Source organism: Trachemys scripta, chromosome 2 (genome assembly GCF_013100865.1).
Source record: "Trachemys scripta elegans isolate TJP31775 chromosome 2, CAS_Tse_1.0, whole genome shotgun sequence".
In the NCBI taxonomy this organism is placed as follows: Eukaryota; Metazoa; Chordata; order Testudines; family Emydidae; genus Trachemys; species Trachemys scripta.
In genome coordinates this window covers 262,048,654-262,063,640 of record NC_048299.1, presented here as the reverse complement: position 1 = coordinate 262,063,640, position 14,987 = coordinate 262,048,654, and the positions used below count along the sequence as shown (strand labels likewise).

Genomic DNA, 14,987 nt, shown 5'->3' with positions numbered 1-14,987 from the left:
AGGGGAGCCGGTGGAGCAGAGGTGAGCTAGGGTGAGGGGGAGCAGGAAGTAACGGGGGGGGGGAGGTAGAGGAACCGCTCCCCGGTCCAGCTCACCTCCGCTCCACCACCACTGCTGCCTCCCCCGAGCGCCCACCGCTCGGCTTCTTCTTCTTCGGTTTCGCACGTGGCAAGCCTGGGGGGGGGGGGGGGGGGGGGAGAAGCAGAGCGGCAGCGGTGCACTCAGGGAGCAGGCAGGAGCAGGCGACAGCAGAGCGGAGGCGAGCTGGGGCACGAGGGCACTTTTTCCCCATGCCCCGGAGTCGGCATCTATGATGGCAGGCGCCAGAATGCTGCACCTAGAAATGTGCGCCCCAAGCACCTGCTTCTTTTGCTGGTGCCTGGAGCCGGCCCTGGGAAAGGGGATGGGAGCCAGACCAGATCAGTAGAACAGGTCAGCCACCGACTCACCCCTGGCCTCCTCAGCCCCCCTCCCCTGGCTCGCTTACTCACCCTCCGCCACTGCCTGCTCGCTCGCCTCCTCAGGTACCCCACCCCCACCCCCAACTGCCCACCCACCCCCCCCCACCCCCCNCCCCCACGGGCCACACAGTGAGCCCATCTACTCAACCCCCGCGGGCCGCACAGTGAGCCCACACGGGCCGCATGTTGTGCGGGTCTGATCTAGACAATTCCTTCATAACATCTCCACAATCCTGTTTGTCCTCTCTGTCCACATCACCAGAACTCCCATAATCTTGCACTCTGACTACTGCAACCTCCCTGGGCTTGACTGCAAACTGACCTTCTCAAGTTTATTTGAAGCACCGATGTTATGATAGTCTTCCTGGCTCACACCACTTATCACATCATTGCACTAACCTAATCCCTGCACTGGCTCCTTCTTCATTCTTGGTGTCAAGTATCAGGGGGTAGCCCTGTTAGTCTGTATCTACAAAAACAACAAGGAGTCTGGTGGCACCTTAAAGACTAACAGATTTATTTGGGCATAAGCTTTCGTGAGTAAAAACCTCACTTCTTCGGATGCATCCGAAGAAGTGAGGTTTTTACTCACGAAAGCTTATGCCCAAATAAATCTGTTAGTCTTTAAGGTGCCACCAGACTCCTTGTTGTTTTTGTAGATACAGACTAACAGGGCTACCCCCTGATACTTGACACCAAGAATGAAGAAGGAGCCAGTGCAGGGATTAGGTTAGTGCAATGATGTGATAAGTGGTGTGAGCCAGGAAGACTATCATAACATCAGTGCTTCAAATAAACTTGAGAAGGTCAGTTNGCCCCCGGGAGGGGAACGGGCCCGAGGTTTCAGCGCTCAGGGCGCGGGGCCTGCGCTGCCAGGAGCTCGCGCTGCGGCGGGGTGAGAGCCCGGGGGGGGGCGGGGGGCGGGTAATGGGGGACGGGAAAGGCAGCCGCCTGAGGCACCAGTTCAAGCCCTGCCTGGCGCCCAGCCCCCCCTGGAGACCGCTCGGGGGGCGCCCCACCCTGGCGCTCGCAGGGCGCTTGGGCGAGGGGACCGTGCGCGGCGCGGCGGGACTCTCCCCCCAGCAGGGCGGAGGTGGCTCGTCGGGGGGTCGCGATCCATCCGCTCTCACCGGTAGATACACCAGGACTCGAGCTGGCGCATCGCCCGCTTGTAGAGCCGCAGCACCTTCTGCTGGTGCGTGAGGTACGCCGCCATCTTGGGCTTCGGCCCCGGCCCCGGCCCACCGCTTCACCTTCGCCAAGGGGGCGCGCGGGCCGACGGGAAGGGGGCGGAGCCTGCGACGGGAAGGGGGCGGAGCCTGCGACGCCCAGCTGGACGCTTCCTTCCTTCCGCCGGCCCGGACCCAGGAGACAGCGGAGCTGCTAGAGCCATGAGCCGCTTTAAATTGATCGGTGAGGGGGCGGGCGTGGTGTGCGGGGTCCGGCTGCGGGGAGTGCGGGCAGAGGGCTCCGGTGTGGGGGTCCCCCCCGCATGGGGCCGGGGGAAGCGTCTCTCTGCCCCAGCCCCCGGGCCGGCCGTCTGTGTGAGCTCCGAGCTTGTCTCGTGCACGGGCAGGAGCTGGGCCACTACAAGCTGTTTCCTCCCCCGCCGTGTCTTTCTGCGGGAGATGCTGCATCTTTCCCTGTGTCGCTGCTCTGCCCTGGCCTGGCACTAGGGAGCATTGCTGGAGCTGTGCCGATACACACCGTTACATAGTAGGGTTATGATTTAGGCGTTTGCTTGGCTGTAGGTGGAGTCGGGTTTTACATAAGAATGGCTGTATTGGGTCAGACCAAAGGTCCATCCAGCCCAGTATCCTGTCTACTGACAGTGGCCAATGCCAGGTGCCCCAGGGGGAGTGAAACTAACAGGTAATGAACAAGTGATCTTTCTCCTGCCATCCATCACCACCCTCTGACAAACAGAGGCTAGGGACACCATTCCTTACCCATCTTGGGTACAAATTTTATAAGGTAGAATGAGTCTGATGCTTTATTCCCAAATAGGCCAGAATTTGTTATTCTCTCAAGTCTAAGAAGGATTAGTTAAATTTCAGGATTGTTGAAGAAAACACATGCTTAAGTTAAGCTTTAAACTATCCATCTATCTCTGTGGTATCTGGTGCCCCTCAAAACCATCGTGTACACAAAGACATATCTGTTTCTCCATGTCTTACTTTCAGCACTGACCCTGTTGATCTACATGTGAAATAGAAAGACTATAACAGTTAATTCAGCCTGCATTGTTTTTCTCACTGCAGATATTGGTATTAACTTGACAGATCCTATGTTCAGAGGCATTTACAGAGGTACACGGAAACATCAAGGTAAATGTTTGTAACTTTTGACAGATTCAAGGAGTTTCTTTTATCATATTTCGTACCTGAACAGTAAATATGAAATATTCATCTTTTTTTCCCTCAGCAATTGCGTATAGTATCTACGCAACGTTATCTATATTATGAGATTCCAGGATTGTCATTCTGAAGCTTAGATTAAATCTCAGGAAAAACTTCCTAACTATAAGAACAGTAAGACAATGGAACAGCCTGTCTCTGGAGGTTGTGGAAACTCCTTCACTGGAGGTTTTCAAAAGGAGGCTGGATTGCCATCTGTCTTGGATGGTTTAGACACAATAGATTCTGCAACTTGGCATAAGAACAGCCATACTGGATCAGACCAATGGTTCATCTTGCCCAGTATCCTGTCTTCTGACTGTGGCCAATGCCAGGTGCTTGAGAGAGAAGTAACAGGGTTATTGGCATGGGGTTAGACTACTAGACCCTTGCAGTCCCTTCTAACCCTGTGATTCTAAGCTTGGAATGTCTGTTTTAAGGTAGTGTGAAATGGTGGAAACAACTACAAGCATGGTTGAGAGCTCTTTTTGTTTAGTATATCACCAGGTTCAATCATCACTGGAATTTGTGGTCTGTTAATGTCCAGTTTTCAAATTCTCAGACATTTTCCACTTTTTTACACTTACTAACTTACACCCATACAACAGCAATAGGCTTTCATCTAGTTATTTATTTCTGTAGTGCCCAAGGTGATGTTGGCGCTTTAAAAATAAATGTTTATACCTTCTAAGTAGTGTATATATATATTTTGCAATGTAACTTCCATACAGATACTAATCTAAGTAGCTGAACATTTTGGTAAAGTCTTTCCGCAGTGGTTTTACAAGGTTATGCAGACAGATCTGAGTTTACACCTCTAGCCTTTGTATTTTGTGGGCCAGATCATCAGCTGGTATACTTTGGTGTAACTCCATTGTAATCAGTGGAGCTACTCTGATTTGCACCAGCTGAGGGTCCTGTCCTATATGTTTAGACTGTAGTGCTGTCTGGTTTAGATTGTAAGTTTTATGTGACAAGGTCCATGACTTCTATTGTGTATGTACAGAGCTGTAATCACTGTCAGTAAATATTTATTAGTAATGACAGTCAAGATTTCATTCTGTAAATCTTCAAGCTTCTTTTTCTCTTTAGTTTCCATGTGAATTTTTTTGTGATACATTGTACTTCAGGGCATTAATTTCATATTTGTCAGAGAATTCTCTCCTACACGTTCCTTTTCTTTTCCACTCTCTTCTTTCAAAAAAAAAAAAAAAAGGGGAGATTCAAAAATCTTAGGTGTCAGGTTTTATACAATGTACTGACATGAATTCCAGATAATTATTATTATTATAATTTCAATCCTAACACTGAGCAAATTTTCTTCTATTTTTCTTTCCTCTGGGTTTTTCTTTCCATATATTTTTGTTCACCTCCTTTTTATTGGTCCATCTTGCAGGGAAAGAGGAAGCCCCGTCCTCTCCTGCCTCCAGCCCAGCCGGGACTAGCAGTTGATCCCGGCTCAGGGTAGGAGCCACTGGCAGGGGTGTCCCCAGCCCTGCAGTGATTTACCTCTCCACCGGCTACTCCAGGTGCCTGAAATGATGTACCTGCACAGCTAGAGAGCGGTGTGTGACTGCTTTTGCAGCTTCCTTTTGTTTCCCTGTCAAAAAGTAATTTTTCTGCGGGGAAGCAAAGAAATCTGGGGGGGACATAAATTCTGCGCATGAGCAATGGCGCAAATTTTCCCCAGGCATAATTAAAGAAACCAGATAAAGTAAATTGTATTATATGGTACAATTTTGATGTTTTTTCTTATATTCACACAAAATAAATCTTTCAGCTGGTCACTTCCTTAGTTTGTTTAGATTCCTGAAGATAGTTTCCCTCCGTCTATTGCTGTTTTATGAGGTGGAAGGATAAAGTAGCTAAGAAGTATGGCTGTAAGAAATACACAAAGTTATAAAATAACATTGTAGTAAAAGATACAGAGTAGAGCCAGATAATTTTTTTTATAAATGGCTTTTTGACTACATGGACATTTTTTTGAGAACATTTTCATTAAAAAATTGTAAATGAAAAAATTCTCTATTTTTTCTGTTTTGTTTGGTGGTGAAAATTCTACTTTCTTTCACTTTTTTTATTCTCTCCTCTCCATTTTCTAGTGGAAAACAGTGGGAGAAAGTTTAAAGAAAAAGTGAGTGTTTTTTTCCCCCCCCGCTGAAACAAAACTATTTTTTTATTGAAAAATAACATTTAGCTTCTTTTGAAAATTTTCATGAAATATGCTGACCCTTTTTCCAACCAACTCTAAAGCAGAGTTATTTAGAGAAGCTAAAGGGAAATTAGACAATTTCCCCACTTACCAAAGAACTTGTAATTCATTTTAATTCTTCTCAATTCCTTAAATAAACAGCATTTGTTTAACTGCAGCCATTCATTTGGATTTGGTTTCAATATTGGAGAACAAGTATTGAGTAAACATGAAGGCAGCTCAGCTCTTGAGGGAGGAACAGAAAATTGGTGGGATTAGTTGGCCTACAGTCACCCACAGACATGTGAAGCAACACATTCTCTACCCATAGAGACAACTCAGCAGATGGGGGTCCATTCGGGCAGTGAGCTGTCAGACTGTTGGTGTGCTGAGGCACAGTGACCCCCTATAAACTGCTACTTTCAGCAAACACATTTTTCAGACATAGAGCTCAAGACGGCATTTATGTAACTAGGTCCTGATCCAAAGCCCATTGAAGTGTATGGAAAGCATCCCGTTAACTTAAATAGGTTTTAGATCAGGTTCTTAGTCATTTGCATCATCCTCCTATTTGCCTTCCTAAAGATTAATTAATTGTGTGTGTCCAGAGATTATTCATACCATGTTAAGCATAATATTAACTATACATAAATGGCTTTATTGCAAAGGAATGTGCAAGTTAAATTATGTTTTAAGAACTGGACCTTAATTTACTAGATTTTTACTTTTGCAGATGACTTTTTGGATGTACTAGAGAGAGCAGTCAAAACTGGTGTTAAAAAGGTAACTTCTCTTATAGATCATGTATATGTGGTTTTGTTATGATGTTAATTTTTAAAAATGGATTTTAACAGCCAGGGTTTTTAGGAATACTGAAGCTGTAACAAAAACAATTTTCTACTGAAATTAGCAACAATAAAAATGCCAGAAACTTTCTTTAGCATTGCAGAGTTTTCTGCAAAATCAAAATTCTTTGTATCCGATATTACATCTTCCTGTGCACAATGATTAGCTGGTCACAAAAATACGTGTAAGGGCATCCTTTTTTCAAAAATCTTGTGTATAGAACTTGTCATGGCCTGTTTTACAGTGTAAGGCTATGCAAGCAGGGAGGGAGGGGGAAGTTTTTTGGGTGTATTGTATTGCAGGAGGCCAGTATTGACTTCTGTTGTCTATATAACTCTCTCACTTTGTGATTACCTCTATCAGCCTACACCAAATATTCATGTGGCCTTGATTCTGTAAACACTTTAGTTCAACGGTTCTCAAACTGGGGTCTATGAGTCAGGTCTGGGGCCGCTAATCAATTCCTCCCCCTCCCAGTGCCTCCTGCATGCCTCGGAATAACTGTTCAGCAGCATGCAGGAGGTACTGAGGGAGGAGGGGGAGGAGCGGGGACGTGGCATGTTCAGGGGGGGGGTCAGAAAGGGGCAGGAAAGGGGGGGGGGGGGGGGGGGGGGGGGGGGGGAAGTGTGGGGGCCTTGGGGGTGGGGATAGGGTCGGGGTTGAGTACCCCCAAGGAAAATTAGAAGCCGGCTTTAGTTCAATCATCTTCATATGCTTTTCACCTGTGTAAAGTTAAGCATGTCCATAGATGTCTGCAGGTTCAGGTCATTAGCTGACTCTCTGTTAGTAGATGTATTAACAGAAGATGTACTGTTAGTAGAATACTTACATGTATTTAAATTTATATCATTATGTGCAAACTTGAAACTCTTTGACTAAAATAATTGTTTTCATAAATTGTCCAAAGGCTCCTTCCCAACTCCAGTGACCAGTGAATATTCAAGAAACAAATATCCAGTCCCACTCCTTTTTATTGGACCTTTGTAAAATTAAAGAAATTGCTGATTCATATTTTTGTTTGTAATAACAGTTTCATGATATTATAAAGGTATTTTACTCTGTTAATAAAGCATACAGCTTAGTTTGTTTTAAAAAGAAAAACCCCTCTCTCTTTCACAGGAACAAGTATTTTAATCTGAAAGGAGTTAAAATTTGGAGAGCAAGGGAAAAGTTCTCAAAGTAACAATGTAGAATCAGTAATACTTAGCACTTATGTAAGTGCTGTACAAACATTATCCACTCCTCACAACACTCCTGTGATGTAAACAATTAGGAATATTCCTATTTTGCGTACAGAGAAACTGATAAATGTAGATTAAGTAATTTGCCCAAGAGCACATAGCAGAGCCCAGATTAGAATTCAGGAATTTCTTACTCTCAGCCATGTGCTCAGTTATGTCCAGCTTGCATAGATTCAGAGGTCTCTTCTGTGTCTGTTTTCAGTTGTCTTAGAGTCTAAGGCTTAGACACTTAAATTGTTCTTTTGAAAATATTTCTATTTGTGTGAGTAGTTGTGCCTTATTGTGTGCTTAAGATGTATGCTGTGAACATTTATCCCTAAGCCTTGGCTGCAATGAGCTGGTTTGAGTTTAATTCACTCCTCTGATGCCCATTTAAGACTGACTATTGATTAGTTTTTTAAACTGTGGTAGTAATGACCCCACATAAACTCCCAAAGGACGGATAAGTATGTTACTTCTAGGTATTTCCCAAAAACTATATTTCCTCATTTATAGGAATGAGATCTGTAGGTACATCTTAAATTGACATGCAGTGTCACAATCATTACGTTGCTGTTTTGTTGCTCTCCTGATTAGTCCTAGAGAGGCTTGTATCTTTCACAGTAAGGGACTATTTCTCCTCATCGGAGCACAGTGACCAGTAACATTCATGGGAATTATGGACATATATCAAGTAGATAATAAACCCCAGTTACATCCAGAGTATATGAGAAATTTTTTAATTGTTTAGCTATCATGAGCATTGTTGGCCCTGATTCTGAAAAAAGTTAGGCACATACAATACATGTGTTATTATATACTCCTGGGGGAATTCTGCGCAAGTGCAGAATTAACGTCCCCCACCGATTTTACTCTTCCCCCACAGAAAAACTGATTCACACATCCCTCCTGGGCAGCGATCAAGGTTGGAGGGGCACATCTGGTTTGGGTGTCAGGAGAAGATGGGGGAGATGTAAATCGCCACCTTGGGGGGCAGGGCTGGGTTCTCTCTGTCTCGCTCGCTATTGTGGTGCACTCATAGCTGGGGAGGGACAGGGCTGGGGATGCCCCAGCCGGTGGCTTCTACTGTGCACCAGGCTCCAGCTGCTAGTCTTGGCTGAGCTGGGGGGTGGGACTTCCTCTTCCCCTCCAGTGGCCACTCCTGAGGCCAGTGTTGGGTCAGACCCACCCCCGGGAACCTACCCTGGCTGCAGGAAGCTCCACCTTCCCCGCCCTCCCCCCACTTCCTGCCAACATTGCTCCCTGGCTGCAGGGGAAGTGGTCACTGTATGAGGCACTACCCCCCAGTCTGACCAACACCCACCCACCCAGAACCTCCCCCACCCAGCCCAACCCTTCTGTATCTGGACCTCCATCCCTGCACTCAGAATCCGCCAACAAGCCCCTGTGCATCCAGATCCCCCCCTGCACCCAGACCCGCCACCAAGCCACCTGCACCCAGATTGCCCCACGCAGAACACTGACCTGGATCCCCCCCACCCCCTCCTAAGTCCTTCCATACTTGGATCCTGAGCCTGCTTGCCTCACACTTGGATTGGGGGACAGGGCTGGGGGTGCGAGACTGTCCTCTGTGCTCGTTGTGGAGCCATATAGATGTACTAATATGCCTAGTATATAATCTATTTGTCAAAAAACATTTCCTGAATCTTTTTTGTAGTCTGTATTGTTACAGACATACTTGCTGACTGGTATTTTGAAATAAATTGCCAAAATATTTGAAAATTTTGTGATTATATTGTGTTATTTTGACAAAATATGCAGAATTTTGCAGAATTTTAAAATGTGCAGATTTTTTAAATGTTTTGGTGCACAGTTCCCTCAGGACTAATAATTGCACACCTTAACTTGTATGTGCAATTGATGTGATTGCATATCCCAATGAAGTAATTATGTAGTCAAATGGCCAAATCTTGGCATTTGCACATATATTAACCTACTTGCACATGCTGTCACAGCTATCACCTGTTCATTTTGCACAAGTAATTTAAAATCCAATCCTGTGTTTCCAAAAACATACAATAGAAAATGTTCTATAGCAAAAGCATTACCTGGTTTGAAGAAAAACTACTAGAGCAGAACAATTGCCTTTGTTCTCCCTTGGGGGAATGAGACATGGCTTTATTGCACAGACAATAAAACACTGGATGTACATCCAACATATGAAAGGTTAAGAAGACACTTAAAACTACAGTGTTAATGTAACAAACTCTGATGCTATGGTTAGAGCATGACACTGAGGGACAGAAACTCCTGAATTTATAATCCTGGGGCTCTAATACTGATTCCCTGGATGGCTTTTTAAAAATCACATAATACTTCTACTTTGATTTCCCCAACTGTAAAATGGGGATTATACTTTACAAATGAATTAATCCTCACAGTACCAAATAAAGTGCCTTGAAGATGAAAATCAAAAAGGTCAATATTGTTATTAATAGTGGTATTGCAGTAATTGAATGGACTGTGACCGGCATTAAAGTGGGAGACTAATTTATGTACTACTGAACAAAAGACACGATTTGGCCTATAGTACGTTCACTAATATGTCTCCTGAGAGTCTTAATGAATGCATGGTTTATCAGAATACTAATACACCTCTACCCCCCTGTGCCCTGACTGCTCCAACCCCTATCCACCCGCCCCTGCACCGCCCCCTGACAGGCACTCACTGGCAGTGGCGGGAAGCGGAGCAGCCCGGTCCACTCCGCCACCTCCCAGCCGTGGCGCTCTGCTTCCCGCGGCCGGTGAGTGCGGGGAGGTTGGGGAAAGGATGTCCCTCCGCACTCATCTGTGGCAGGAAGCAGAGCGATGCGGCCCCAGCCCGCTCCGCTTTCCTTGCCCCGGCCCCAGCCGTGTGGCTGGGGGGCAGCTGGGGAAAGGTCCTGCACTCACCTGCCCGGCGGGAAGCAGAGCGCCACGGCTGGGAGCTGGTGGAGGGGAGCTGGCTGGGACTGGGCTGCTCCACTTCCCGCCGCCGGTGAGTACGGGGAGTTGAGGAAAAGGACGCCCTCCGCACTCACCTGCGGGGGAAGGAGAGCGACGTGGCCCCAGCCTGCTCCACTCTGCCACCTCCCAACTGCAGCGCTCCGCTTCCCGCCACAGGTGAGTGCGGAGAGGTTGGGGAAAGGACGCCCCCCATACTCGCCTGCGGTGGGAAGCGGAGCGTTGCGGCTGGGAGCTGGCGGAGTGGAGTGGGCTGGGGGCGGGCTGCTCCGCTTCCACCGCTGCTGGTGAGTGCGGGGGGGATCCCTCAGTGACACGGCTAGGGCCGGGGTGAGGGAAGTAGAGCGGGCTGCTCCCGGCCCCCCGCTAATCCCTCGGGCCACTCTGGGACTGCGGGGCCCCAAAAAGTGCCCTCCCACAGCTCCTGCCCTCCAGACCCTGGGGGGGGGGAGCCCCCGACCGCCCCCAAGACCCTCTGCCCCTTATCAAACCCCTTGGCCCTGGCCTGGCCCGGCACCTTTAACACGGTGCTCAGAGCAGCGTGTCAGAGCTTTACAGCCTTGTATGCGAACCCGCCTTATATTGGGTCGCGTTATATCAGGGTAGAGGTGTATATTCATAATACAAATAGCTGCTTGGCTTTTCTCTGTCTAGGTTCTTCTGTGATTTCTGTCACTGGTATCTGCGTGCCTTTTGAAGCATTTCTTGGTTGTTTGTTGTTAATTCAAAGTTGAACACACATTTACTAACAATATTTTTCTTCATTTTAGTTTATGATTACAGGCGGAAATCTACAAGATAGTAAAGATGCATTGCAGCTGGCCCAGACAAACGGTATCCTTACTTTAAAATACATGATATATATTTAATCTCCGGAGCTGTAGATTTCCCTCTTCCCCATGGTAATTAACATTTCAAATTGCTTATTCCTGGAGCTCTTGGCAGAATCCACATTATTCAGAATAAAAATAAGAAAAAATATATCCGGGTCAGATGGATATATTCTACATGATTTATTTCTTGTTATTACAGAGGGCTTGAGGTATTGGTGGATATCAGTCCTTCCTATCTTCTGTTTCTGTATTTCTAGATAAAACAAATGAAGGGTGTTTTTGGAGGAGGAGTACTTCTCTATCATAGAAGAATGAACAGAATAGCCAGCTCCCCTTATTATCTATTTCAGGGATTTTCAAAAGGCATTTGCCAGTCTGCAGAGGCATACATTGTAGAATAGTCTTCAGTCTTATGGAATTCCAGCTAAAGTTATCAACATCATCAATGCTGTATACAGCAGTGCAAAGTGTACTGTAGGAGTGTACTACCAGACAACAGCGTGGTTCAGCATGGACAGTGGTATGAAATAGGGCTGCATTGTGCATCTGATAATGAAGCAGCATATTACCAACACAAACACTGGCATAGCATAGGTAGTTGCCAAATGCCTAGAAGGCCTAGACTTCTGGTGATATCGGGCTATTGAACGACACTCCCAAAAGCTACAAACGAAGACAGACACCTTGGCAAAAACAGGAAGCCAAGCAGGTCTCAAAATCAGTTACGCCAACACAAACATCCTTGAAACCCGAATGTTTTGCTGTGGCATCCTATTGGAAGGTAAAACCATCAAAAAAGTAGAATAGAAGTTCATTTACCTGGGTAGCACCAGACTAGCCAATGGAGACCTCAGGAAAGAAATGACAACAAGGATAGGAAAGGCATCCACAGCATTCACTAAACTCAACAACGTATGGAAATCAAAGATATAGAGTGCCAAAACAAAACTGAGAATTGTCAACTCAAATGTAATCTCAGTGCTAATAGAGCTGGAGATCTACCAAACAATTAAACAGAAAACCAGGTGCTTTTGAAAATAAGTGCCTTTGAAAGATCCTAGGCCTTGGATGGAAAGATTTCATCACCAGTGAAGAGAGCCAAGAAATTACGAACCAGCAACTTGTCTCTACCAGAATCAGAAGGAAGTGCTTGATGTATTTGGGGCATATACTCTGGATGCCAACACCCAGACTTTCACATGAACCTGTCAAGTGGAAACCAACTGGTGTGAAGAAACAAGGGTGCCCAAGAAAAATCTTAAGAAGAAGCCTTAGTAGGGAGGGCAGAACAGTTGGTCTGAGCACCATAAAGCAGATGGAAGCAGCAGCTAATGTCAGAAGGGGATGGAAGAGATTCACAACTCTGGTGTGAGAAGGATGTAATAATAATACTTCTCTGGCCCCTGCCCTTCTGGAGCCAACTGAAATGCTAGTATAGTATTTACTGCTCAGGCTTGCAGTGCCACAGTGTGGAGTTTGTGCTGATTGTAGTAACATGATTACCACGTGGAATGGGAATATTTTTCTCTTTATTGCAGTGTTTGCAGGTTCCCCTTTCTCTTTCTGTTTGAAAGCAACCTCCATGTACTGTTCACCTAGATCCCTATTTAGCAGATCATTTAAGCATGATCCCATCCCTATTCAGGAAAGCAGTTAAGCCTGTGCTTAAAATTCAATATATGTTTAAATGCTCTGTTGAATAAGGCTGGGATTATTCATGTGCTTAAGTTTTTGTTGAGTTGTGGCATTAACTTTCTTCACAAACATACCCACAAATTCTGTTAATGTAACCTATGGCGTCAAAGTGTCAAAACTTCTCAACAAGTTACCCCCTTACCTAGATGGACTGAATCTCTCCCACCCCAACAAGGATTGCATAAGAGATTGGAGCAGGTGGGAGTAAGAAAGTCACATGTTAAATCATGAGCCTCAGAGCTGAAGGTCACCTGGTTTGCTTGAACCAGCCCAGTTTCTGCCCAGGGTTTGCCCCAAGGAAAAAATAAATTCAGTATGAGTTGCTGTTAATTTGATATAAATGTATTGTATTCCTGAAAATAAAATTCTACTACTGTTGTGCACTAGACATGTTTTACAGTACGGTTGGCTGTCATCCCACCCGCTGTGGAGAATTTGAGCAGAATGACCCTGACCAATATTTAGCTGAATTGCAAAATCTAGTTGAAAAAAATAAGGGGAAGATCAGAGCAATTGGGGAATGTGGCCTGGGTAAGTATTGTTGAGATAGCTCAAGATTATTCTCTTTTGCTGTATTCCTAAAAAAACAATGAATTGATTGTTCCTTTTTTTCTTTTGTAGATTTTGATAGATTAGAATTTTGCCCTAAAGACACCCAACTCAAGTAAGAAAGATTTCATAACTATAGAGACTGATGTATAAATCTTGACAGCGATTTACAACATTTTTCATTTTGTATTATAGCAACTGGCATTTTGTTGGTATGTAGACCTTATCCTGTCTGTAAAATACACTTATTCTAACTTGAAGTCTGATAAGCTATTATTTTTTGACCAGCAATAATGATTTTGTAGGAAAGAGACCTACACTCAAGAAAAATCAGGTACTTAGGGTGCAATTCACAATAAAATTTAGGTGGTTAAATTCCAGAGTTAGACACCTAAATCCCAGTGTACAACCTCACTGCAATCCATGAAACTCCTTCTTGGATGCCGTCTAACCCTCTAGATGCCTAAACTCACTCAGCACCTAACTTTTTGCTGTAAAAGTTCCATAGTTGCTTAAATTGTAGACCCTGGGACATGTGCACTGATGCCTCCCTCTAGGCTTCCAGACACCTGTCTCTCTCTAAAGCCCCAGAGCAATCTGTGAATTGGGGGACGATAAGCATTTGGTTGCATGCAGGGCCTGATGTGGTAGGCAACCTCTGAGCACACTGAACAGATTGGGTTCCATTCAGAATCTGGCTGGAGGAGGTTGTGGTGCCCACCTTACAACTTTTATCCCTGGGTTTAGAGCACTCATCTGGGATGTGGGAGCCGCAGATTCAATTTCTCCCTCTCTGCCAGAGTTATAGAAAGGATTTGAACAGGGGTCTCTCCCACCTCTCAGGAGGGTGGTCTAACTATGGGATATTCTGATGTGGAGCTCCCTCAGTCTCTCCGGTTAAAGCTGTTCCACTGTGGATAAATAATGAAAGAGTGATTGGAGCAAGGGGATTGGCTCCCACCTAACGTGCTGGCTTTTGCGGATTGCAATGTTGTTCCTGTGATTTTTCTAGGCACCTAAAAGGCACTGTGATGCTCAGCGTTGCGATGCTAAGTTCCTTTATGGAGTGTTGTGTCCAGTTCAGGGTGCCACATTTCAGGAAAGATGTGGATAAGTTGGAGAAAGTCCAGAGAAGAGCAACAAAAATTATTAAAGGTCTAGAAATCATGACCTATGATGGAAGATTGAAAACATTGGTTTTGTTTAGTCTGGAGAAGAGAAGACATATTTTTTCAAATACATAAAAGGTTGTTACAAGGAGGAGGGAGGTAAATTGTTCTCTTTAATCTCTAAGGATAGGACAAGAAGCAATGGGCTTAAATTGCAGGAAGGGCGGTTTAGGTTGGACATTAGGAAAAACTTCCTGTCAGGATAGTTAAGCACTGGAGTAAATTTCCTAGAGAGTTTGTGGGACTCTGTCATTGGAGATTTTTAAGAGCAGGTTAGACAAATACCTTTCAGGGATGGTCTAGATCAGAGGTGGGCAAACTACAGCCCGTGGGCCACATCCAGCCCGTGGGACCCTCCTGCCCGGCCCCTGAGCTCCTGGCCCGGGAGGCTAGCCCTTGGCCCCTCCCCCACTGTTTCCCCTCCCCCACAGCTCACTGCGCCACTGGCACAATGCTCTGGGCGGCGGGGTGGCTAACTCTTGCCGGGAAGCACAGCTGCAGAGCCGCGGCCTGACCCGGTACTCTGTAATGCGCGGTGGTGTGGCTGACTCCAGCCGGGCAGCATGCCTGTAGCACTGCCAGCCACCAGTGCTCCAGGCAGCGCGGTAAGGGAGTAGGTGGTGGGGTGGATAGACGGCAGCTGAGTTCCGGGGTGGTGGTCAG

At 45.9% G+C, this 14,987-nt stretch overlaps 2 protein-coding genes across 6 annotated transcripts in view; one reads left to right on the top strand and one right to left on the bottom strand.

Annotated features, from left to right (window-relative positions):
* NDUFB9 (NADH:ubiquinone oxidoreductase subunit B9) overlaps positions 1–1,757 on the bottom strand; it is an 8,440-nt gene extending 6,683 nt beyond the window's left edge. Inside the window, exon 1 of the mRNA XM_034763584.1 lies at positions 1,592–1,757. Within this exon, the coding sequence (XP_034619475.1) occupies positions 1,592–1,677 (86 nt within the window). The 5' untranslated portion in view covers positions 1,678–1,757. The remainder of the gene's footprint in view (positions 1–1,591) is intronic.
* The window catches only part of TATDN1 (TatD DNase domain containing 1), a 35,238-nt gene continuing 21,987 nt past the window's right edge, over positions 1,737–14,987 (top strand). For 2 of the 5 annotated variants that reach the window (XM_034763579.1, XM_034763582.1), the window contains exons 1-6: positions 1,737–1,874; positions 2,723–2,788; positions 5,782–5,831; positions 10,849–10,912; positions 12,994–13,137; positions 13,228–13,270. In XM_034763579.1, coding sequence (XP_034619470.1) covers positions 1,853–1,874; positions 2,723–2,788; positions 5,782–5,831; positions 10,849–10,912; positions 12,994–13,137; positions 13,228–13,270 — 389 coding nt within the window. In that variant the 5' untranslated portion in view covers positions 1,737–1,852. Of the gene's footprint in view, positions 1,875–2,280; positions 2,334–2,722; positions 2,789–4,959; positions 4,992–5,781; positions 5,832–10,848; positions 10,913–12,993; positions 13,138–13,227; positions 13,271–14,987 lie in introns of those variants that run through there. The other 3 variants (XM_034763580.1, XM_034763578.1, XM_034763581.1) reach the window with 3 other exon arrangements.